This window comes from Patella vulgata, chromosome 4, assembly GCF_932274485.2.
Source record: "Patella vulgata chromosome 4, xgPatVulg1.2, whole genome shotgun sequence".
NCBI classification, from domain to species: Eukaryota; Metazoa; Mollusca; class Gastropoda; family Patellidae; genus Patella; species Patella vulgata.
In genome coordinates this window covers 31,757,808-31,784,896 of record NC_065882.2, presented here as the reverse complement: position 1 = coordinate 31,784,896, position 27,089 = coordinate 31,757,808, and the positions used below count along the sequence as shown (strand labels likewise).

Below are 27,089 nucleotides of genomic sequence, written 5' to 3'. Positions count from 1 at the left end.
GGTCACAATTCTATGGAATACAATTACTACTTATTACTGAGTGACGTTACGACTAGGCTTCTCTAATCATTATCAAGCAATGATAAAATATGAAGTAGTAGTAGTTCTTGGTGTTTAACGTCTGCTTCCACATAAGTGATATCGCAGACAAGACATAAGAGAGCCGAAGCTGATTCCTGTTTTTTAGAATATGATTTTGCAATCTTTCCATTTGGCCTTAGGCCATGGATTTGGTTTAGTGGGAAGTTCTTCCCTTTATTTAATATAAAACATATCGTTTGGTAGATGATCTCGTCTGCTTCTGGATTGGTAGATGTCATCGTTTGGGGTTAGTGTTTAGGTGCCAGACCCGTCTTATCATGGCCTCCCCTTACTCCAGTATCCCACTCTCTGGGTTTGGTATCAGTTTTATTTGCGGGATAGTGTTCAGGTGCCAAGTTCGTCTGACCATAACTCCCCCTTACTCCACTATCCTGCTAGTTTGGTAGATGTCATCTTTGTGGGGTTTGTGTTTAAGTGCCAGGCCCGTCTTATCGTGACCTCCCCTTACTCCACTATCCCACTCTGTAGGTTTGGTGTCTGTTTTTGGTGGAATAGTGTTTAGATGCCGAGTCAGTCTGATCGTGACTCCCCCTTACTCCACTATCCTGCCAGTTTGGTATAAATCCCGTATGTAATTTAGTGTTTAGATGCCGGGCCCGTCTAACCGTGACCCCCTCTTACTTCACTATTCTACTTAGTCCAACTGTGTCCATTAGGGCGTGGATTTGTTCGAAGATTTGCAGTTTCAGATCTGGTCTCGGGAAGAGTAGGTTCTTAGTGTTGAATGGTATGTTGTTGGTCTCCATTGTTCTCACTAGTTCCCTTCTCTCCTCCTCGTATACCTCGCAGTCTACCAGGACATGGTTGGTGGTACATTCTTCTCCGCACTCACAGATGATGACTTGGTGTTTGTAGTCTCGCAGCCGCTCTTTCACCCTTAGCTTCGATATAAGTCTACAAATATCTCTTCTAGGGTGATTGAGTGTTGTCTTTGTGTAGATCTTGTCATCCAGCCGGAATCTCTCTATATAACTGACTGATGTGACGAGTGATAACGGATATACGGGCGAATTTCTGCTCACTAATAATTCCTTCAAAGACCAAAAGTTGTTGTGTGAGACTGTGAGAGGATATCTGACAATTCATAAAAAGAATTGACTGCCACTAGATAAGTGAACACGAAAGATAAACAGAACAAGTCCGTGCATTACCATGTTTTTATAAGGTATAGAATGACTATAAACAAGGGAATGTATGGACTATTTCTATTTTTCTCGTGTTCTCTTATCTAATGACATTCAATTACTTTATTGAATTGTCGGGTATCCTCTTACAGTCCCATATAACAACTTTTGGTCTTCAAAGGAATTATTAGTGAGCAGAAATTCGGCCGTGTATCTGTTATCACTCGTCACATCAGTCAGTTTTATAGAAAGATGACTCGTGTTTTCACTTCCGATTCAGGAAACCTGTATTACTCAGCTATCGTAGCAATGATCTCTGTGTTAAAATTATATTTAGAATGTGTTTAACCAGCTCTATCACATATGTGATAATGACTGGCACCAATATTGTCCTTTAAGTCTGAGAATGCTTTGTGAACTCGGGGCCAGTTTTTGCAAAATCAGTTCAACCCAATGCGCATTATTACTGAATCAGTTGCATTTACAGAAAAGTGATGAAGCTGAAAATTGTTACGAAAAAGATTATTTTTTTAATAATGAAACTCATGAAAATATCTACTTCATCACTCATTGTTCTATGGAATACGTTTCCACCTTAAGGAGACCAGCTGTGTATAAATATAAGCATTAAGGTCCACATTAGATTATAGGGGGACAACAGTTTAATTATTAAAGAGAGAGAGAAAAATGGGGTTTAACGTCCACTCGACAGAAACTAGGTGATTTCGGGACTCAGATGGTTCAATTTTATTTCAATAATACGCTTGCGCGTAGGCTGTCGGAGGATGCGGAGAAAACCCCCGAGGATAGACAGGCGACCCAACTTCTTGTCACTTACGACCGGGAAATCGGACTGCAAAATAGAAAATAAAAAATCACTATATTATAAAAATTGCAGCGGTACAGTAGATTAAATCGGGTCCACCTCATGCGCAAAAAATAGTACTTACAAATATACACGTCATCACACTTTCGCCGAAATTTGTTATGAAAAAAATTATTTTTTTAATAATGAAACCAATGAATTATCTACTTTATCACTCATTGTTCTATGGAATAAGTTTCCACCTTAAGGAGACCAGCTTACGCCTATGTGTCCTTAGCTGTGGGAGGAAACCGTAGTACTCGGGGAAAACCTCCGAGGATGGACAAGCGACCCTACTTCTTGCCACTTGCAACCGGGGAATCGAAATCACGCCAGTTGACTAAATTAACGACAGACCTAATGATACAGCACGCACCTGTTCACTATTTGGCCACCCAACCCCCGTTAACTATTAAACATAAAACGTCCATATTAACACGTTTTCCTGTCTGTTATATGAACAACATCTAGAAACTATTCCAAAGTATAGCAGTAGTTTTGTGTTTTTAGAACCGACATCACATTTTGATGTGTACATCCGAATTTTGAGATTTTGCGGAAGAAGAAACAGAAATGAAACAATAAAATTCCCAATTAGATTGCAGAAGTCGCAAAGCGCACAATCGACTTGTTGCGAGAATACAGCAACCTGTTTTTGCAAAATAAATTCCATCAAATGCGCATAAAGACTGAACCAGTTGCATTCACAGAAAAGGGATAAAGCACATTTATTACACTGATCAATTGTCGCACGTTGAAAAATACCAAAAAGTAATGGGATTTCGAGCATTTTATTTTGTTAACTTGAAGGCAAAAGGATATTTTCGACAACTTCACCAAAATGACGTCATGTCGAACCAACGTCATTAAAGCTTCTTGCAAGATCAGAACTCATTGGGCAGAAAAATCAATTTTTTTCATCTATCGATTTTTTCCGAAATTTCGGGCTAAAAAAAACCAAGATAACCTTAAGAGCAACCCATTGAAATTCAAATAAAAATCACTATATTATAAAAATTTCAGAGATACAGTAGATTAAATCGGGTCTCCCTAATGTGCAAAAAAATAGTACTTACATAAACGTCATCACACTTGAGACGAAATTTAAAGCTATTTCAATTCCCGAAAAAATAACTGAATAGATAATGATCGATGTCCAAAGACTGGCGCATGTTGGAAAAGACCAAAAAGTAATGAGATTTCGGGCATTTTATTTTGTTAACTTGGAGGCAAAAGCTTATTTTCGACAATTTCACCAAAATGACATCATGTCGGCTCCACGTCATTAAAGCTTCTTACAACTACTTGGCTAAGTGCGATATCAGAGCTCATCCGGAAGAAAAATCGGTATTTTTAATTTTTAGATTTTTTCCGAAATTTCGGGCTGAAAACTGATAACCTTAAGAGCAACCCATTGACAAATAAAAATAATCACTATATGATAAAAATTGCAGCGGTACAGTAGATTTAATCGGGTCTCCCTAATGCGCTAAAAACTAGTACTTACAAATATATACCCCGTCACTCTGTAGCTGAAATTTGTTACGAAAAACATTATTTTTTTTAATAATGAAACTAATGAATTATCTCATGAAACCTAACACTTCACGAAAACGACGTCATTAAAGCTTCTTGCAATACTCGGCGAAGTGCAAGATCATTTATCGATTTTTCAGAAATTTCGGGCTGAAGACCGGTTCAGTCTTAATGCGCATTGAGTTGAATTTATTTTGCAAAAACAGGTTGGTGTATTCACACACCAGGTCGATTATGCGCTTTGCGACTTTTGACGATCATGTGAAATGTATTTGGGAATTTTACCGTTTCATTTCTGTTTCATCTTTCCCAAAATCTCAAATTCGGGTGTACACATCAAAGTGTGATGTCGATTCTCAAAGCAGAAAAATACTGTTATATTTTGGAATAGTTTCTAGTTTTAGTTACTATAACGGACAGGAAAACGTGTTTATAAACTTTTGTCCCTCTATAATCTAACGGGGGCCTTAATGCGTATATTTATATACAGTTGGTCTCCTTAAGGTGGGGGGGGGGCACATTAAGGTGTGATGTTGGTTTCCAAAGCACAAAAATACTGCTATATTTTGGAATAGTTACTAGTTTTTGTTACTCTAACGAACAGGTAAATGTGTTGATATGGACGTCTAACTTTCTCATACCACGAAGTCTTGCTTAGCACCTTTGCCGATCGCAGGAGCCCGGCTTCTTAGATCATGATGAATTCTGGAAATCATTTCTGCATTCCCTAAACCTTACCGGACCATATGAGCAACTTGAATTTCGTACTTTATTCTGGATTCGATAATGACCAATAACGAGCTAGCAGGTTATTCGGGATTTAGGCAATAAAACAAACCGACCTACCTTGCATAAGAAATGAAATGAACTGGGGTTTAACGTTCTACTGTTCTGTTCCTACTGGTCTAATGAAGACGGACATACGCCATACAATGTGCTATGAGGGAGAATTTACCCGGGCAGCGGCACTATGGCGTACTATTATATCGAATTCAAACTGCCAAGGTATCTTTTATTTTCACGCTAATGTATACACGGGCCCTCGGTTTTCCGTCTCATCCGAAAACACAAGACAGCTGTTTTTGTCAGGCCCTGCATCACTGACAAGGGGAAACCACGTCGGAAAATCCTGATGAACATTATCGTCCAATGCAGGGATAGAAAACGCGACCTCCACCTTTCCCACGTCTTGCCCACTTAGCCACCGTGGCTCCCACCTTGCATAAGAGCATTTCCATTGTTGGGTTGGTTTCGTTTTGAAAATTCAACTTTCACAACATTATAGCTTGAAGAGGATTCATCTAGTGCGAGAACCACACTCGGTCTTTTATCAAAATAAAATAATTGCAATATTCTTCTTACATATTTTCAATGGATTGACTTTGGGTTGAAAGGTCGCATAATTTCTCAATAATTAATGAAGCCTCTGATATAGCGTTATTTGCATAATATTATTATAACACGGTAATTTAACACATTAATCATTCATTTCATTTAATTAAATATGAAATGTGTTAGGTGTATGGGATATATGGTGGGTGTTTCTACATGGTGAACTATTTTCCAGATACTGTTTATAAGGACTTCGAATTTTGTCTGATTGTTCGGAGAGAGAGAGAGAGAGAGAGAAGAAAGAGAGTAAATCAAGGAAACGAGACAATAATCTTTCTTTTTGTTCCCCGTGACTAGAGAGAGGAACTCTAGGAACGTTGGTTTCCAGACTCGTATTCTTCGATGTTTAACCTCTAGACTATAATTATTTGATGATTTGATGTTTATAATATGTGTAGTTTCTGTATAGACTACATTACTTATCGCATTTAATTTTGGATCAGATCAGGCTAGGGTGCGGATTTTGGAGGGGAATGTAAACGTTATGATCCTATTATGCGATTATTGGGGCCATTTGTTTGTATCATGTATCATACCTGAACCCAGGGGCGTACATAATGATTTTGTATGGATATAGGGGCGCGTTTAGCAAAAATACGAGTGACTGATGCACATGCCCCAAATAGGGGGCATGCCCCCACACCCGAAAACTATTTGAATCTAGAGTCCCTGAAATGCCATTTCCTGGATTTTGGGGGGAGATTTTGCAGACTTCTGATGATCCGAAAACATTAAATGTTTATAACCTAAAGATCTTGGTTCCTTTCGATATTTGCTCATATCGGATCGTAACTTCCTGAATTATGGCCCCTTATTGTCTGAAAAATCGCCTTTTTATATGCCACATTTCCATGTGGACGTATATTGTCGTCGCCCCTGTCCGTCCGTCCGTCCGTCCACAATTTGTTTGTGGACACTCTACAGGTCACAATTCTTATCTGATTTTGACGAAACTTGAAATATAGGTTTATCTCTAAAAGATCTTGGTATGTATCGATATTGGCATGTATCAGATCGAAACTTCATGGATGATGACCCCTGTTTGTACGAAAAATCACGTTTTTAGCTTGTGGACACTATAGAGGTCACAATTTTTATCCGATTTTGTTGAAACGTGAAATGTAAATTGATAATTCAAAGATCTCGGTTCCTTTCGATATTCGCGCATATTGGACCGTAATTTCCTGAATTATGGCCCCTGATTGTACAAAAAATCGTGTTTTTAGCTTGTGGAACCTATAGAGGTCATAATTTTTATCCCATTTAAAAAACTGTATTATTATATCACCGTTACACCCTAAGGATGACTGAGTTCGAATTTCGTGAAAATCGACCCAAAACTGACAGACAAAATGGACGCCCTTTGTTTTCAAATAGCGTAAAAATATGGTATATCAAGGTTGTGGACCCTATAGAGGTGACAATTTTTATTCGATTTTGTTGAAACTTGAAATGTAAGTTTATAACCCAAAGATCTCGGTTCATTTTGATGTTTGCGCATATGGGACCGTAACTTCCTGAATTATGGCCCCTGATTGTACGAAAAATCACGTTTTTATTTTAGCTTGTGTAACCTATAGAGGTCATAATTTTTATCCGATTTAAAAAAACGTATTATTATATCACCGTTACACCCTAAGCATGGCTGAGTTCGAATTTCGTGAAAATCGGCCCAAAATTGACAGACAAAATGGCCACTTTTGGTTCTCAAATAACGTAAAAATATGGTATATCAAGGTTGTGGACCCTATAGAGGTCACAATTTTTATCCGATTTTGTTGAAACTCGGTTCCTTTCGATATCCGTGCATATGAGACTGTAACTTCCTGAATTATGGCCCCTGATTGTACTTAAAATCGCATTTTTAGTTTGTGGACTCAGGTCATAATTTTTATCCGATTTAAAAAAACGTATTATTATATCACCATTACATCCTAAGGACGGCTGAGTTCGAATTTCGTGAAAATCGGCCCAAAACTGACTTAAAAATATGGTATATCAAGGTTGTGGACCCTATAGAAGTCACAATTTTTATCCGATTTTGTTGAAACTTGAAATGTAGGTTTATAACACAAAGATATCGGTTCCTTTCAAAATTTTCGTAAATCGAATTGTAATTTCCTGAATTATGGCCCTTGATTGTAGGAAAAATCGCATTTTTAGCTTGTGGACCCTATAGAGGTCATAATTTTTATCCTATTTAAAAAAAAAACCTTTTAGTGTATCACCGTTACACCCTAAGGAAGGCTGAGTTCGAATTTTGTGAAAATCGGCCCAAAACTGACAGGCAAAATGGCCACCCCTCGTTCTCAAATAGCGTAAAATAATGGTATATCAAGGTTGTGGAGTAGTGGACCCTATAGAGGTCACAATTTTTATCCGATTTTGTTGAAACTTGAAATGTAAGTTTATAACCCAAAGATCTCGGTTCCTTTCGATATTTGCGCATATCGAATTGTAATTTCCTGAATTATGGCCCTTGATTGTAGGAAAAATCACTTTCTTTTTAGCTTGTTCTCTATCCATCTCTCGAAAATGTGGGCGTATCCTGCATGGCAGCCGCTGGTATATCATTGAAAAGAACAGAATATTTCTTTGTATAGAAAATATTTTTTTTAGTTATTTGCAATTTTGCAGAGGGTATTAGGATTAAAAATAATCCACTAATTAGCTTAGGAAGATGGGCCCTGCAGATTTACTGAGCTTTGGGTAATACCTTGACTAAGTTCGATAATGAACATTTTCTGCTGAGGGTAAGCAGAGTGATAAGCATTTTTATTGGATGAGACCTTGGAACACAATAACTCTCCTTCTAATTGAGGTAAAATGTTCAAACTTGGTGTAGGCGTTCGTTAGGTGAATGCCTTGATGGAGTTCGATGATGAACATTGTCTGCTTATGGTAAGCAGAGATAAGCAATCTGATTGGTTGATACTTTGGGGCACGATAACTTTGGTTATTATGAAGTGAGGGCGATGAAACTCCAAATATAGATTCATTATATCATTACCTTGACTAAGTTCGATGGTGAAAATTTTCTGCTTAGACGAAGGAGTGATAAGCAATTTGATTGGTCAAGACTTTGAAACATAACAATTCTGCTTTAAATTGAGGTAGAATGTTTAAACTTGATGTAGATGTTCATTAGGTGAATGTCTTGACTGAGTTCAATGATTAACATTTCAGGCTGAAGCTAAGCAGAGCTAATCAATTTCATTGGTTGATGCTTTGGGACAAGATAATCTTGATTCTATCTGATAGAGAGTGATGAAACTTAGTGTATAGTTAAATTGCTCAATACTTTTGGAAAAAATTAATGTGCGAATAATTAATATATGTGTCATCTATTTTTTTGGGACTTCGGCGGGGGACATCAGACTCACTGTCGGCTTGTTAATCCAATTGAAGTTGTTAAAACAGACGCTTCATTTTTGACCGCCTTTTGAAATTGCATTAGATTGTTGTTTGTTTTGTTCTAAAGTTTTTGATCAGTTTGTGATTTTTGATACAGTTTGAGGTGAGCTGGATGAGATTGCTATGATTAATGTTAATATTGAGTGAATTTAGTGTTTGGAGGTTCATATGGTCTGTTGGTCGTGATAACTTTTAAATGTCTTTGTTTATTTCTCCCTAATACTGAATTAATATCAATGTTGTTGTCGTATATGATATAATCATTCAAAGTGGTTGTTTTATTTTCGACACAATTTTATGTTGTCTGGACGATGATCGATTTGTTCGGAATTCATTGGAATAGTAACAAGATTGGCCCTGTTTCCTGTTCTCTGTCTTTTTACTGCATTAATCTTTTTACCCCTGCTTTCCACTCCTCATTATTAAAGATACATTATGTAAGATTTAGATAAAGAACTAGCCATTCTTGCTATAATAGTTCGAAAGTAGATGATGTAAAATGAATAATTTGAAAATTTCATTCAAATTACTCTATTGCAAGCGAAGATATTAGCCTTTGAATGTTTGACAGACGTGTGCAATAATTTTAACCACCGTACTGGTTGATCGCAGCTAAGTGTCGGTCCTCCATATTTGATTAAATCAAAGTATCGCTGAACCATTCTAATCTATTTAATATCGGAGAAATCTGATGCGATCGAGAGTTGATTAAGGCCTGGATCAGTTAATTAATTTCTAATTAATACTTTAGAAAACATTTCAAGCCTAAAGAAAGACCTGCAATAGGCAGATTTAGCTCTTGCATAATGCATGTTTAATAAAACAATGAGATTGGGCTTGAAGGTCATTGCTGTAAGCATTCAGTTGAAAGTAACGGCTATACCACGCCTGCGCATTACATATTTGTATGTCGAAATCCACATTAATTCACAATAAAATCTATTTATCGATTACAAAGGGAGATAACTGGGTAAACATTATGTTGTAGTATTGCGTAGCTGTGTGTGGTGATATTGAGGTGGTATTGGGTAGTGTTGGGTAAATCATCACGAAAATAAAGGGGCATTTAAGCAGGCGGTTTCAAACCACAATTAAAAATCATGTGCACCTCGTTATTTTTTCATATTTAATTCCTGTACGGTATTCAAATTTATGTCAGTAATATTCCTACAAAATTACATTATTCCAATTGAAATATTTGTCAACATTTCTTAGCGTGTTTATTTATTTATTTAAAAACATAAACCCCATTCAAAATATGATCATAAATCCGAGAATATGCCATCAAAATAGATTCTTTCCTCCGACATCAGATGATTCGGCATGTTTACATCTCTTAATTTCACATGTCTTGCGAGATTTCTACTTTCATTTCAGTTATTGTACTATAACCGCCACTTGCGATCAGAAACAGAGCTTGCATTGTCTAGTATTTATCGGATATATGTGTGTGTGTGTAAAATAGCTTTATTTAACTTCGGCTTCCACCGAAGGAATATCACAGACAAGTTATCGGATAGAATGTATATTGATTTGGGGTGTTAAATGTTGTTGGCCGACATCAAGGAGATTAAAACGTCCGACAATGGAGAAATCATGGTTTAATCACATAGATTAAGTTGATAATCACTCTAATTAGATTGATATGTAGTCCGACAAAGGAGAAGCTATGACTTCTGTTCAGGATTGGATTGATGAATTGTCCGACAGAGGATTACACTGTAAAACTGGTATCGTTTATAATGGGGGTTATAGCGCTAAAAACTAGGTATATAGTTTAATTTCAAAACATCGTTTGATAATTGATAATAATCGTTTGAAAATTACAAAAATAGTTTAATTAGTACTATGGCTTAATTTAATGGTACAGCATTTAATTTTTCCGAGAGGGGTTTAGAAATGGCCGACCGTTCACTTATCACGAGTAGTTCAATTTCCCGAGATGCGTATAGAAATAAGACCTGCTTAATTTATCTACTTTGTTGAATTATTAGATGAATCGTTTATTTACCAGCGAGCCGTCTATCCGATCTGTTCATTTTGATTACGATTATTTGCATAGGAAGTGCGAATAATAATGGTGAATATTAAAAAAAGGCACCTTACCGTGGTTGCAGTATTATTATCCATTCAAAATAGTAATTCTGCCATTGACAAATATATCAAAAATCGGTAAATCACATTCCAGGTAATTATACATTTGGAAATCATTAAATCACATCCCAGATAATGCAGTACAAGTCCGGCGGAAGTACTAAATTTCCCCGAAGTCGGGCCTAGGCGGAAATGAAAAATCACGGGCGCCAATTAATCAATCCTCTCTGGCCACGCTCAAATTCCACTAAAAATTTCCTCAGCAAATATGAGTAAACCGCCGACCTCTGCGATTATTTTAAAACCGCTGCGGAAATTAGCTTGACAGATCCACCGTGAATTTTAAGAAGTCGGACTTTCCTCGCATGTACAGTCAGCACATCCATATATCGTAGTCAAATATCAGCTAACACGGCATGCAAAAAAGATTGTTAATTTAACACGGTTAGACACGCAGATTTTACTGACTTATATTGAAAAATATCAATTATCAAACATTGGCAGGCTTTTAAATAATAAAATAAACAAAACACCTGAAGTAATATATCTTGGGATTTAAATCACAAATGAATTAAATGCTCACCTCCTGTTTTTAAGCACACATTGCCAGAAGTCACCGTCAACCTTGCTGAACGCATGTACATTAACACGTATCAGTCGGATAATACCTGATGACCTTTTCAATTCAGCACCAAAGAGTCTGAGTCAATGCATACTGTCAATCAAGTTCCCACATTACGTGAATTCACACGTGCCATCAAAAGGAATTGATAATTGACTATAATAGACGCCCCTTCAACAACAAATTGTTACCATGTCATAGTCTTGTAGACAATACTTTTATTCTGAATTGTCAGTAAGTAGTCAGTTGACCTCATTATTAAAGAACAATTACAATTGGGACGCGACCAATCTGGATTTTCACACAAAATAGCATAGGTGCCGTTGTCATGGCTAAATTACGAAAAAGCTACGATGAATAGCACCCCCCCCCCCCCCCCCACACACACACACACACACACACCTCCTACAATTTACATCACGTATTACCAGTATGTTACAGAGGATTCTATTAATTTTATTTACGATAAAACTCTATAGTCTATTATGAGGGTTGGGTTAGGGTTCATCAGTCCACCGATATATATTATTAGGGTTAGGGTTAGGTTTATAGATACCCACATATATGTGATATATAGTATCAGCTGTTTGTGTTTTTCATTTTATGTGAGACTGATAGTTGTCTTTTGTTTTATTTAATTGAACAGCAATTGTTGAGACTGCGATTAACACTTGCTAGTTCTCTTATTTTGTTTCATCGGCGAGCATTGTTATATCCGGTATACCCGGCTGGAACATTTGAAAATTTGTGTATATTTGGTAATACTTCGTTGTTTTTCTTTTATCAAATAGTAAACGAGCTTGATTGACCGATGACTGCTAATGTTATTTCGTAAAACGGAATAATTGCAATCAACACACGGCCGCCATTCTCAATGATTGACACCTTGCGGTTTTCCTGATTCACAAAAGAACCGTAAGGTTTATTTGCACATATTACAATAAGATATGGATTATCGGTTAATCAGCTTTGATCATTGCTATTTCTAATATTTTCCACAAAAAAAAACTTGCTTTGTACGCACTAATTTATCGATAGGTACTGCCATCTACGAGAAGCTTGTCGAGGTATGCATCAACGTGCAGCTTACAGGTTATCGTTAACAATTTCTAGAGTCTTGTAAAAAGAGAGCATGTCGTGTAAATATTTTCTTTTGATTTTGTGTGGGTCATTTTCAAATAAATTCATAGGCATGTTATTCTTTTTTAACAAATATATTACTATGCGAGAAACGATGATTATCAAAGAACCGTAAGTGCAACTAATGGTTTATCGTTTGGTGGAGCCTTTTAATAATCACGTGTTTCAAGTTAATAAATATTTTCCTTCGTCTCACGAGATTATCGTTGTGCATTTGTACATCGCAAGGTTGACTTCTGTAAACGTGTACAGGTGGAAAACTTAATTCATTTGTGATTTAAAGAAGATACATTACCTGGGATGAGATTTACTGATTTCCAAATGTGTATAATTACCTGGGACGTGATTTACCGGTTTTTTGATACCAGTTTTACGGTGTTAAGTCAGCCAATCAAAGCAGATTAAGTGGTTAATGAAGATAGGTGTATAGACGGTATAACACGATAAATACATTGATCACTTTATTAACTAATCAATCCAGCCTATTATCAACAATAATCTGGTTAAGTTGTAGTTATACACTCAGTACACTATATTAATTTTGTTGAATTTTGAATATTATTGATAATGTCTTGATGTCGGATTGGGCATATTCCTGGTTGGACAATTTAGGACATTTGGAAAATAGCATCTGACATGTCCGGAATATACGGGCGAAATACCATCACTGCTGTAAACTATTCTGGCTGCTGCATGCCAGTTATCATAACAACTGTCTTCAGTTCAATGATTCATCCTATCAGATCCCGAAAATCGAAGGTCAGGACTATTCTCAGCCAATGAAATATGGAGTATCAGATTATTGTTATTATGGTGCATCTAAATAGATGAGCAAAATCTAAATAGATAGGCAAAATACCATCAAGAGTCAGTTTTATTTTATTCTCTCCTCCGAAATGGAAAAAAAATTCCCAGAGAAACAAAGAAATAAATTGGTGTGGCCTTAATGAGAAGAACTAGCCTAATGATTTGTATAATAGTAGAACTAGAAGCCAGTAAAATCTTAATGATTACTTAATTGGTTGTTTCTCCTGATCAAGTTTTAGTGTCTTGCAATTGCTCTCATTACCTTAAAAAGAATAAATATTCAACAAACCCTTTGAACTGCTTGGACGGTATTGCTGTTGTGGGTGTATGTTTCATTATCTGGCCACTTACCTTTAGCAGTAGTAAAGAAACTATTGCATGAGAACTGTTAAAATAGCTGTTCACAAAATCTGTTGGTGGACATAGCTTTCTTTGGAACAATTTTTACGTCTCTATTTTTTATTATATAAATTTCTGTATTTTTCTCCAGAACATTTAGTGTAAATTTATTTAGAAATTTATGATGTGAATAATTATTTTGTAGAAGATATTCGTATTTTAGGTAGCTGTAACATTTGAACTGATTATGACAGACATAACATTTTTTTAACTGACATAATAATTACATACTGTAAATTATAAAGGTGGTTTTACTGATCAGCATCCAGTAATTCAGATATTTTGGAAAGTGGTTTATGGTTTCACAGATAAACAGAAGAATCAGTTATTAAAGTTTGTTACAAGTTGTTCACAACAGCCATTATTAGGTTTTAAGGTAAATATTTTATGTAAATAAAGTCATTTTTAGCTGTTATTCCCTGTTTCAAGTCATTTTGTTATCCTTAAATAAAAAAACTGTGCTATCAATCTATATATATAATATTTGTGTCAGTTGTCTGTTTGGAGTTGACGGCAACACTAAGCATGCCCAGAGGATGAATTTGGGGTATAAGAGCAGCTGAAGTCAGGGAGTGGCATAGCCCAGGTGGCATCGATCTACCACTCCAGTTTCAGACTATTCAGAGTTGCATGACTTTCCGTTAAGTGCTCTACCCGTGCAAAGCCAGGTAAACCACTAGTTACATATATAATTATGAATTAAAGGAACATCAATACCTATAGTACGTGTCACAGCTCCATTGCTCGATTTGGAAAAAAGTTTCAACCTTTCTTCAACTGAACGTCAGACAGTGACTATTTAATCTTTTGTAATAATTTAAAAATATACTGGAAGCAGATATCCTTTTCTTTTGTTTGATATAATTTTTATGGGCAGTAGCTATTTACCACATGTGGTAAGCAAGAATTTCAAAATACCCTTACAACTACAGACCACAATTATTATCCGATTTGAATGAAGTTTACAGATTATGATAACATTGATGATATCTCAGAGTAGCCAAACTTTTGTCCACTTTCAGTTTGTGGTTACCGAGATATTGGGTTACCACACATTTCGTTTGGCACGGCAACAATCCGCAATAATCAACCGATTTCAGTTAAACTCACACATTATGATAACATTAATAATATCTCAGAGCAGGTAAAATTTCGGTCACTTCTGGTTAGTGGTTTCAGGGATATCAGGTTACCACATATTTCATGTGGCATGGCTGCAGACCATAATAATCAACCAATTTCAATGACACTTACAGATCATGATAACATTAATAATATCTCTGAGCAGCCCAATTTTGACCACTTCTATTTAGTGGTTTCCGAGCTATCAGGTTACCACACATTTCATGTGGCACCACTGCAGACCACAATTATCAACTGATATCCATGAAACTTACAGAATAATTATGATAACATTAATAATATCTCCGTGTTGTGAGTAAGAGAAGCTGTTGATCCTCACCACACTTGTTATTCGGAGTGGGCTGGCAAAGCAAATTGACAGGACAACGGTCAAACAAATCACGGGATAGCAATTGAAATGATCAGACTTTGTAATGTTAAGGAATATTATGTAAATAAACATATACACAAGAAACAGTTATACAGTTCAAACATAAGCAAGTTGACAGTTTCCTTTGTTGACAGGTCTAATTCAATAATTAGAGTTCACAGGTCACAGTATATATCTAAATATATCAATTTCGATCCCATTTTTGTCCTATTCCAGTGATATCGCCGTCATATTGCACTATTTCGAAAATATCAAAAATTATATTTCAATAGAACTCTTTAGTAACAGAAGTTGCCCCCATCCGTCCGTTGTCCACAATTTCTTGTGAAAACTCTACAGACTACATTTACAATTGGATTGTTTTGAAATTGATATATGCTGTTTACATTAGTGGGATGAAGATGCCTATGTAATTTCAATAATTTCCGTTAATTACCGCTAGAATTATGGCCCTTGTTTCACTTTGTTGCACCTTGTGAACACTCTAACATCAAAGGTTATCTGCTGATCGATATGAAACTTACAGAATAATTATGATAACATTAATAATATCTCAATGTTGTGAGTAAGAGAAGCTGTTGATCCTCTCCACACTTGTTATTCGGAGTGGGCTGGCAAAGCATATTGACAGGACAACGGTCAATCAAATCACGGGATAACAATTGAAATGATCAGACTTTGTAATGTTAAGGAATATTATGTAAATAAACATATACAAGGAATATTATGTAAATAAACATATACAAGAAACAGTTATACAGTACAAACATAAGCAAGTTGACAGTTTTCTTTGTTGACAGGTCTAATTCAAAAATGAGAGTTCACAGGTCACAGTATATATCTAAATATATCAATTTCAATCCCATTTTTGTCCTATTCCAGTGATATCGCCGTCGTATTGGACTATTTCGAAAATATCAAAAATTATATTTCAATAGGACTCTCAGTAGCAGAAGTTACCCCCGTCTGTCCGTTGTGCACAATTTCTTGTGAACACTCTACAGACTACATTTATAATTGGATTATTTTGAAATTGATATATGCTGTTTACATTAGTGGGATGAAGATTCCTATTTAATTTCAATAATTTCCTTTAATTACTGCTAGAATTATGGCCCTTGTTTCACTTTGTTGCACTTTGGGAACACTCTAACATCAAAGGTTATCTGCCGATCTATATGAAATGTATATGTGTCATTTAAATTAGTAAATTATTGAATTTCAGCTATTTCCATTAATTACATCTAGAGTAATGGCCCTTATTTCATTTTGTTGTACCTTGTGAATGCTCTCACTGAGAACTACTAAGTGGTTGATCTGTACGCAGCCCTTATATAAATCTCTGTTTGGCTTGTTATTTGTACGTCTATCGAAAGAGAATTAATTTCCCGACTATTACTCGGTATTGTCGCGTTAAAATTGTAAATAAGGTGTGTTAATTAACAAGGTTGAAAAACTGTCTGAGAGGTGAGTTCATTAACGATAGGGGTGAGAACTGTGCGACGGTGCTTTTTCTGTAGAGGTGTGTTTATTAACCGACCAGTAAAAAATGAATGTCATTGGTGTGTATTGTTTAATTGGCGTGTTTTCTCGCTCGTTGCGATAACTGCACCAAAAGGAGTATAATGAAGGACCAATAGGCTCTATCTGACACATACGTGTTAAATCAAAATTTTGGAAGTAAAACTGTTTTACCGTACGATTTCATTCGACCGTGTGTTTAACGCAGGTCTTTGTATAGTTAAAGACAGGTCTTTAGATAGGCGTGTGTGCTCGCTATGATCTACGTTTCTCTTACGTGTCTTTTGTATTGCGTACCATATATATAAAGTTGCATTTAATGAAATAAAAATATGGACCTTGATCTATCGCTTATATGTTAGACCACGCATTTCTCTAACAACATGTATGGTCTAGCGTTTAAAAAAATCAGGCCAAAATGTAACTGATAAATAAAATACACGTCAATGTTTCAAATATTTGGAGTTTTTTAGTTTTTAGTAGCGAAAATAAATTAACGATTAGTTTCTAAATTATTTATGGTGCCGAAAAACATCAACTACATGTATTTGCATATCAGTATTGAGGTCAACCGTGATAGATAGATTTTATTACATAAAAAACCCTTTCGGGAAGCATGTAAATTTACGTTACGGTCAGCATAATAAATACATTATAAAAGTGGATGAAAAATATATAAAAAGTGGATGAAAAATATATAAAAAGTGGTTGTAAATTACATAAAAAGTTAATGAAATGTACATTTATATACATTGAGGGAGTATGTAATGATTATCGCGTAATTCGACATAAAATTCGGTAAATAAGAGTGATTTGAATTGCTAAAAAAAAAGATGAAATGTGTATAATATAAATTATACTCTCTATACAAGACTACAAGATGACAATTGGTTATTGAAGGGTCATTCCATGTCAACTGGACCAAATTTCGGAAAGTGGGGAACATGACCCCTTCCAAAAAAATTATAAAAAATATATGTTATAGTATATAGTCTTAACCTAACAAATCCAAAAATTTTACCACTATAGATAAAAAAAACCTCACAGAGATATGACCATTTGAAATTAGGGTACTGAAACGGACTATAAATTGAAAAGTTTTTCTCAGATTTTCAATTGCTTTAAACTCACATTTGTAATTGGAGTACAACTCTCTAACTTTGTAATCTAAGACAACTTTTGGTGTAGATTACGAATTTAGCATCACACTTAATGTGCGATTCAAACTTTTTGGGCCACCAGGTGGCAAAATGAACTATTCACTTTTTTTTCACGATTTCCACAGCCTCTGGCAAAGTCACTGTTGTATACATAACCTCCAAAATTGGCATAGTTAATGTCAGTTGGTATTTTATCCATTTACAAAAGATCCTGAGTCGATTGAATGTATACTTTTCAAAATATTCAGCCTCATTCACACGGAAAATTTACAAAATTTACCCATTTTCTCCTTCAATTTTGGCCATGTGGGACAGAGGTTAAAATTTTAAAACTGGTTGAAAATGAAACTTCATTTACCCTATTATAACACACATTAAAGTCCATCTTGTGTATTTGGGGTTTTATATTTTTAATTCGCACTTGAAATCTGTGCGGTGATGGAGTTTTAATAGCTATTATCAAAATTGTTGACGTTTCACGTTGATTTTAAAATAACTTCTAAATTTACCCATTTTCTCCTTCAATTTTGGCTATGTGGGACAGAGGTTAAAATTTTAAAACTGGTTGAAAATGAAACTTCATTTACCCTATTATAACACACATTAATGTCCATCTTGTGTATTTTGGGGTCTTATATTTTTAATTCACACTTGAAATCTGTGCGGTGATGGAGTTTTAATAGCTATTATGAAAATTGTTGACGTTTCACGTTGATTTTAAAATAACTTTTAAATGACCTATACCCCTCAAACGTGTCTATTTATAGTACCTTATTGCCTTGATCATGAATATGTAATAATTTTGCATCTACTTCATACCATTCTAAATCGTTTCAATTTAATTTTGATTTCCAACACAGGGGAAAACTTGTTTTGTCTGCTTAGAAAGTTGAAGTACATGTACAGTAGTGTTGTTACATTATCACTGAACACTTGAAAACTACAGGCCGCAATTTTTAACGTATGGTCTTGAAACTGCATACTTATTGCTTATACCCTAAGGATGTTTCCTATTCTTTTTGGTGCTTGCCCAACCCGGGTCAGAGCCACACCCATTTTTTCTTTGTGTGTCTGTGTGTTTTTTTGCGGTACAGGTCGCAATTCTTAATGGACTGTCTTGAAAACTATTCATATATATTCCTCATACCCAAAGGATGACTGTTATGATTTTTGGTGTATGCCCGCCCGACCCCCAGGGGCACAGCAACACCAGATTTTAGTGTTATCGTCCACAGGCTGCAATTCTAAACTTTTGGTGCATGCCCGACACCTGTCACGCTCCAGTATGATCCATTCAGAATTGCGGCTACTAGGCGATAAACATAAACAAAATGGGCGTTGCTATGCCCCTGGGGGTCGGGCATGCACGAAAAATAACAGCGGTCATCCTAAAGGTATAAGTAATAAGTATGACAAGTTTTCAAGATGATCAAAACACACAGACACACAAAGAAAAAATAGACGTGGCTCTGCCCCTGGGGGATGGTCACACAAAAAACAATAGCGATCATTATTAGGGTATAAGGAATAAGTATGCACAACTTCAAGACAATCCATTAAGAATCTTGGCTTGTAGGCAGCAAACTGACACATGCAAAAATTGAGCATGGCTCTCTGCCCCAGGGTCTGGCACGCACAAAAAACAATAGGGTATAAGGAAAAGCTAGTATACATAGTTTCAAGACGATGCGTTAAGGATAGCGGCCTGTAGTTTTGATGCGTCTAGAGATAGTGAAACTACATAAGGCCGTACTTCAACTTTCTAAATAGACAAAACACGTTTTCATCTGTTTTAAAGCAAAACTAAAATGAAACGATACTCCCTGGATCCCAAAAGAGTCTTTATTCTTATTCTATGTTAAGAGTTGATCTAAAATGACAAATATGAGGGATCTAAGTCTTTCAGAAATACTTTCAATCTGATCATCAAAACCCATCATTCTAATTCGTGAAGCGTATTAACCATTTTGTTCTCATTTTAGAGACAAAATAAAATTAGAACAATACAATTTAATGTACATCCAAAATGATTACATATTTGTAATCTACGTAAAAACATCACTTTAAATAATCCTGTTTGGGGAGTATATAGGTCATTTAGAAGTTATATTAAATCAACCTGAAAAGTCAACAATTTGGATAACAGCCATTAAAACTTCATCACCGCACAGATTTCATGTGCCAATTAAAAATATAAGCCATCAAATACACAAGATGGACTTTAATGTATGTTATAGTAGGGTATTTGAAGTTTTATTATCAATTTTTTCAGAATTTTAACCTCTGTTCCACATGGCCAAAATTTAAGGTGGAAATGTGTATATTTTGTACGTTTTCAGTGTGCAATGAATTTCGAGACTGAATATTAGGAAAAGTATACATCGCATCAAATTCGAATCTTTTGTATATTGATATAAGACAAACTGACATTAACTATGCCAATTTTGCAGTTTATGTATACAATAGTGATTTCGCCAGAGGCTTTGGAAATCCTGAAAATAAATGTGAGGTTGTGGAAATTATGAAAATAAAAGTGAATAGTTCATTTTGGATGCAAAATAAAATTAGAACAATACAATGTACATCCAAATTGATTACATATTTGTATATTACGCAAACAAGTCACTCTAAATAGACATGTTTGAGGTGTATAGGCCATTTAGAAGTTATTTTAAAATCAACGTGAAAAGTCAACAATTTGGATAACAGCCATTAAAACTTCATCACCGCACAGATTTCAAGTGCCAATTAAAAATATAAGCCATCAAATACACAAGATGGACTTTAATGTATGTTATAGTAGGGTAATTGAAGTTTCATTCTCAAACTTTTTCAGAATTTTAACCTCTGTCCCACATGGCCAAAATTGAAGGTGAAAATGGGTATATTTTGTACATTTTCAGTGTGCATTGAATTTCGAGACTGAATATTTGGAACAGTATATATCCCATCGACTTAGAATCTTTTGTAAATTGATATAAGACAAACTGACATTAAGTATGCCAATTTTGCAGTTTATGTATACAATAGTGATTTTGTTAGAGGCTTTGGAAATCCTGAAAATAAAAGTGAATAGTTCATTTGTTCCACATTTTGCCACCTGGTGGCGCGAACAGTATGCATTGGATAATGAGTGTGATGCTAAATTCATAATCTTCACCAAAAGTTGTCTTAGATTACAAAGTTAGAGGGTCCTACTCCCATTAGAAATGTGAGTTTAAAGCATCTGAAAACCTGAAAAAAATTACTGAATTTATGATCTGTTTTAGTACCCTAATTTCAAATGGCCATATCATAGCGAGTTTCCAACCTAGAGAGGTAAAATTTTGGATTTCTTAGTTTAAGGCCATATACTATAACATATATTTTTTATAATTTTTTTGGAGGGGGTCATGTTCCCACCATTGGTCCACTTGACATGGAATGACCCTGAAGGGGATCTCATTTTAGACATTGTTTCATTTGATTAAACACGTAAGTTCAAATATTGACCTTTGATTGATAGTATGCATTGAAGGCCGAGCCATTGGCGCCGAAATGAAAAATAAAAATCAGCATGGTATTGTATCTGTCCCGTGGATTCGGCAAAGATTTTAGAGGTCAATAAACTTATGATTACTGAATGATAGATCTGCTCCCGATAGAACTAGACGATATAAATACTTGGGATGTGATGTGAACATTTAAATAACACTGTCTATATTTCTAATCGTTTTTTTTTTTAAATACAACATTAGAGCACTAGTATCCTGTATATACAGTAAAACTGGGGGAAAGTATTGTCATCTTTTTGCTATGGTTGATTGATCAGGTTTTACGTAACAAATGTGGTGTTTTGATACTTGATTGGGGTCATAAACTAATTAACAAGCTACATGGATCATTTATTTCAACCAAAATGTGTATTAGAAGTTGCTGTCTGAAGTACGGTTGTTAATTTTATTTATAGATTTATTAATTGACTGTTTTCGCTAACTTAAAAAATCGTGCAATATGAAAAATAAGGTAATTTATGTCTAAAACTTTTTATGGCATGTAAATAGAATGAATACATAGAAACGTGTATAGTAAAATTTACTGCAACCAGTAACAAACTATCTCTTGATACAGGCGTATCTGTTTTATGGAATAACCAACCATTTAGTTTAAGATGTTGTACATATCTATATTCTTTAAAACAAACTATTTAAAACACTGTTATTTAAACGGGCTTTTAATAGACACTACATGTCCATAATCTTGATTTTTTTTTAATATGATTAAATTGTCACTTTGTAAAGTGTCCCTAAACAATTAAGTTACATGGAAGGGTGCACTATAATAATATATAGTGTATCAATATCGCCCATGCATCTGTTATCACTCGTCACTCCAGTTGGTTATATAGAGGGATAAATCATGTTTTCCTTTTGCGTTCGTCACTTCCGATTGTTGAAACATTGATTACGCATCTATCGTAGCAATGATCTCTGTGATAAAATAATATTTGGAGCGTGTTTAACAAGTTCTATCACATATGTGATAATGACTGGCACCAATATTGTCCTTTTATATATGTATAACAGTAACAAAATTTCGATTTATAGTATTAATATTGCTTTGTCCCCTTTATTTGCAAAAACATCTCTCCGATGATGATAATAAATTTGAATTACTACTCCGTACCAGTTGGAAACATAATTGTCTAAGGTCTAAATGAAATGTGAAGTTTAATCAAATCAAATTGGATTGGGGTAGAAGGTAATGTATTTTTGCATAAAATTACAATGCTGTTTGTTTCGAATCTTCGTTGGGCTGTTCATCTATTTAACAAGCTATATGTTCTTTCAGCTATCATAAAAAACATGCAATACACAAACAGTGTACGTGATATGATCAACGCTTCCCGAAAAGCTACCGATTTATCAGAATTTTCAAAGAAAAAATTGACAAATTTTATAGTTTAATATCAGTATCTTCTCAAATAAAGCAACAGAACAGTTTTCCAATACGTGCGAATAAGCTCGTGCACGCCTTTACATGTATAAATAGAATTGTTACTTGATCAAGGAGACTGCCGACACCGTGCTATGCACGGACTATGCGTGAAACGGTGAGACGTGAAGTCTGAAATTGTTGGGTTGACATTTGAATTATATAATTTTTTTGATCAGCAATCCGGTTATATAGTACAAATTTGAAGCCACAAATAATAACTTGTCGGAAGACGAGATTAAGTATATTTCCGAGAAGTATATTTACTATAATAATAACACAACTTTATGGATTTACTACTTCTTAGTTTATTACATGCAACGTTTCAATACTCTTACAGGTATCTTTATCAAGCAATTTTTTATTGTACCTCTACTTCTAAATGTCATTCAAGGAGAATCAGTATATTTACGAGAATCAGTATATTTACAAACGGCAAATTTGGCTTATTCGCTATATACCCGGGGATATTCAAATTGGGGCCTACCTGTTTGATATCTATAAATGACAACATTGCATTTCGTGCGATAGATTAAGGTCAATATTTTTATTTTTATTAAATGCAACTTCATCTATAACTAGCGTGACGATATGGTACGCAGTATAAATGCCAGGTATAGTCGTAACAATAGAATACAAGCCACGAAAAATGATTACGTGACAATTCGGGCGTATATGTTTCTTTGATATGTTATATCATGGGACAATTCTGTAATTGCATAAAAAAAACGGCTATTATAAGTTACAAGTTCTGGAATGTGGATCGTTGGATTGTATGGGATGTACATTTAGTGAAAAGCTAAAGTAATTTTAGTTTAAATATATCATTTGTGTGGGAATTACCACTGTTCGGTTGGTTGTGTCGTAGTATTTATCAATATGGAGATTTCTGTTTTATGGATATTGCTATTGAAGGTAGGATGCACAATTTACGCATCGTGGCGCGTTTTTATAAATTTAATAAATGTGAAACGATGAGTGTGCGTCTTTTTAGTAATAAAGCAGAAATATATTTCGGTTGTAGAAAAAATAGTTTTTGCTGGATTTACTCTCTATATTCCCGTGGATATTCAAATGGGCACTGACGTCTGGGTATTTATAAATGACGACATTGCATTCGCCTTTCCGTATACGATAGATTATGGTCCATATTTTTATTTCATTAAATGCAACTTTATAATATATGGTATGCACAATTTACGCATCGTGGCGCGTTTTTATAAATTTAATAAATGTGAAACGGTGAGTGTGCGTCTTTTTAGTAATAAAGCAGAAATATATTTCGGTTGTAGAAAAAATAGTTTTTGCTGGATTTACTCTCTATATTCCCGTGGATATTCAAATGGGCGCTGACGTCTGGGTATTTATAAATGACGACATTGCATTTGCCTTTCCGTATACGATAGATTATGGTCCATATTTTTATTTCATTAAATGCAACTTTATAATATATGGTATGCAATACAAAAGACGCATAAGAGAAACGTAGATCATAGCGAGCACACACGCCTATCTAAAGACCTGTCTTTAATTATTCAAAGACCTGCGTAAAACACACGGTCGAATGATAAATCGCACGGTAAAACAGTTTTACTTCCCAAATTTTGATTTAACACGTACGTGTCAGATAAAGCCTATTGGTCCTTGATTATACTCCCTTTGGTGCAGTTATCGCAACTAGCGAGAAAACACGCCAATTAAACAATACACACCATTGACATTCATTTTTTACCGGTCGGTTAATTAACACCCCCTCTACAGAAACACACCGTCGCACAGTTTTTCGCCCCTAGCGTTAATGAACTCACCTCTCAGACAGTTTTTCAACCTTGTTAATTAACGCACCTTATTTACAATTTAACGCAGCAATACCGAGTAATAGTTGGGAAATTAATTTTCTTTCGATAGACATACAAATAACAAGCCAAACAGAGATTTATATAAGGGCTGCGTACAGATCAACCACTTAGTAGTTCTCAGTGTCTAACGCCAAAAGTTAAGACCTGATCCTTGTAAAATTTATATTGCTCTAAGCGCATGGAAGATAATAGCTAATCCTGATAATATGTAACAAACAAATGAGTTTTGAGTTTGGATTTGAACACAGCTAATGTTTGAGAACTCTGTATCTCCAATGGTAAGTTATTCCACAAACGCGGTCCACAGACACTGAAGGCTTTATCCCCATAGGATTTCAGGTTAGCTTGGGCACAACCAATAAGGGCTTATTTTGTGAGCGAAGTGGTCGATTTGGTTGATATTTAATTATGGCTCCTGATTGTATGCAAAATCGCTTTTCTTCTTTTTTTTTTTTTTTTTAGCTTGTTCTTTATCAATCTCTTGCAAAATGTGGGCGTATCTTGCCTGACAACACGAAGAAAATGCAGCGATTGTCCTGGGTTTAGATCACTGGGCTAGTGACTTTGACGATGATGAGGGGGTAAGATGCTGGGTCGCTAGCCTGGAGATCTCGGGTTCCTCCTGGATTTTTCTGCATTGTTTAGCCTTATCAGTGGTGCACGATGCGGGGCCTGACAAGGACAGCTGTCTAGACATTCAGATGGGACGAAAAACCAAGGTCCTGTGTACACATTGACTTGCACGTAAAAGATCCCTTAGCAGTTGGAATTCTATATATGAGTAGGTTGTAGCGGCGTTGTCCACGCAAGATTTCTCTCATAGCACACTGCATGACATATGCCCATCTTCCATCTTCATTAGCCCAGTCGGAGTAGGACAGTATAGGACGTTAAACCCCATTTCATTTTATTTCATTGACGGTGGTGTTCTTTTTATCTTCTACCCAGGAATTTCAGATACTATCGCTCCAGATATCTAAAAGTATTGATGTGTGTAAAGAACGAGACAAGCTATATGCCAAGTAGTTTTGATTCCCAGATAGTACGTGATAGGGTCGTCTGTCAAAACGCTAGTATTTCGTTATTTAACGTACGTTGAGAATGTTTGGGTCATGTAACCCAGGAAAGCTTTGTTGTTGTAAGGTCAACATTATTTACAAACGTTACAGGATACGTTAACTGAACATTAATGTTAATGTTTTCAAAACATTAATGTTAACGTTTTTAAAACATTAATGTTAACGTTTTCAAAACATTAGTTACTTTGTTATTTGCCGTAAGTTTTGAATTTTTGTATGATGTAAGCCAGGAAAGTTTTATGTCGTCAGCCCAACGTTATTTACAAATGTTACAGGATGTTACTGTAAAAGTTCATAGAACGAATTTAAGTAATCTTCTGTCTGTCTGTTCAGACTGGGAAAATTATTTGTCATTCTCCCAACATTCTACAAGAATGTTATAAAATACATTCGTGGCATGGATTTGAAATGTTTTCATAAAATACTCCCAGGAAGTTATCTAAACCTTTTTTATACGCCCACATTGAAATGTGGTCGTATATTATTGTCACTCCCGTCCGTCCGTTCGTCCATCTGTCGGTCGGTCTGGCTTGTGGACGCTCTATAGGCTAAAGTTAATATCCGATTGACTTTAAATTTATACACAGTGTTTAAGGTCATGAGACGAAGAAGCCTATTGATTTTCAGCGATTTCCGATAATTACTGCCAGAGTTATGACCCTTGATCACTTTAAAAAATTTTGTGGACGCTCTAGAGGCTAAAGTTAATATCCGATTGACTTTAAATTGATACACAGTGTTTAAGGTCATGAGACGAAGAATCCTATTGATTTTCAGCGATTTCTGGTAATTTTTACCAGAGTTATGACCCTTGATCACTTTGAAAAATCTTGTGGACGCTCTAGAGGCTAAAGTTAATATCCGATTGACTTTAAATTGATACACAGTGTTTAAGGTCATGAGACGAAGAATCCTATTGATTTTCAGCGATTTCCGATAATTTTTACCAGAGTTATGCCTGAGCTCCCTCCCCTTAAATAAACAAACTCATGGTTGGATGGATGAAAATGTCATTTATTAATGTAAATAACCTGATAACAAACTGTACAAAACGTACTTCAATATGTCATTTAATTTACTTAATCTAACTAAAACATAATAAATGACTGTACGTACACAAAGTACTTTAATAACCTGATGTTGGGCATAACAAGATGACAAAATATGGCAGGCTGGGTTTATTAGCCCTGCTCTATTGTGCCATAATGAAATATTAGAATGGTCAATGCACAATGATGCTAATATTTTATTTGTCTCTGCTACTTTCTCGTTATAAGTGGAATGGGTCACTAATTTATGGGGTAAAAGTTCCGAAATTACTACGCACTTTCGGATTCCATCCATGAACAATATAATCGGCAAAGGACACAATAGCTAACGCCAATTGATATGGATTACTGTTCAAATCCCATATGTAACAATATAATGTCGGCATTACGAAAATCTAAAGGCGTCTGTGCGGATCGCCTCTAACACGTAAACCACCAT

At 35.3% G+C, this 27,089-nt stretch overlaps 1 protein-coding gene across 1 annotated transcript in view; it reads left to right on the top strand.

The window, feature by feature from the left end:
- The window catches only part of LOC126817143 (ubiquitin-protein ligase E3C), a 477,264-nt gene that overhangs the window by 430,165 nt on the left and 20,010 nt on the right, over positions 1-27,089 (top strand). Inside the window, exon 24 of the mRNA XM_056100098.1 lies at positions 13,741-13,871. Coding sequence (XP_055956073.1) covers positions 13,741-13,871 — 131 coding nt within the window. The remainder of the gene's footprint in view (positions 1-13,740; positions 13,872-27,089) is intronic.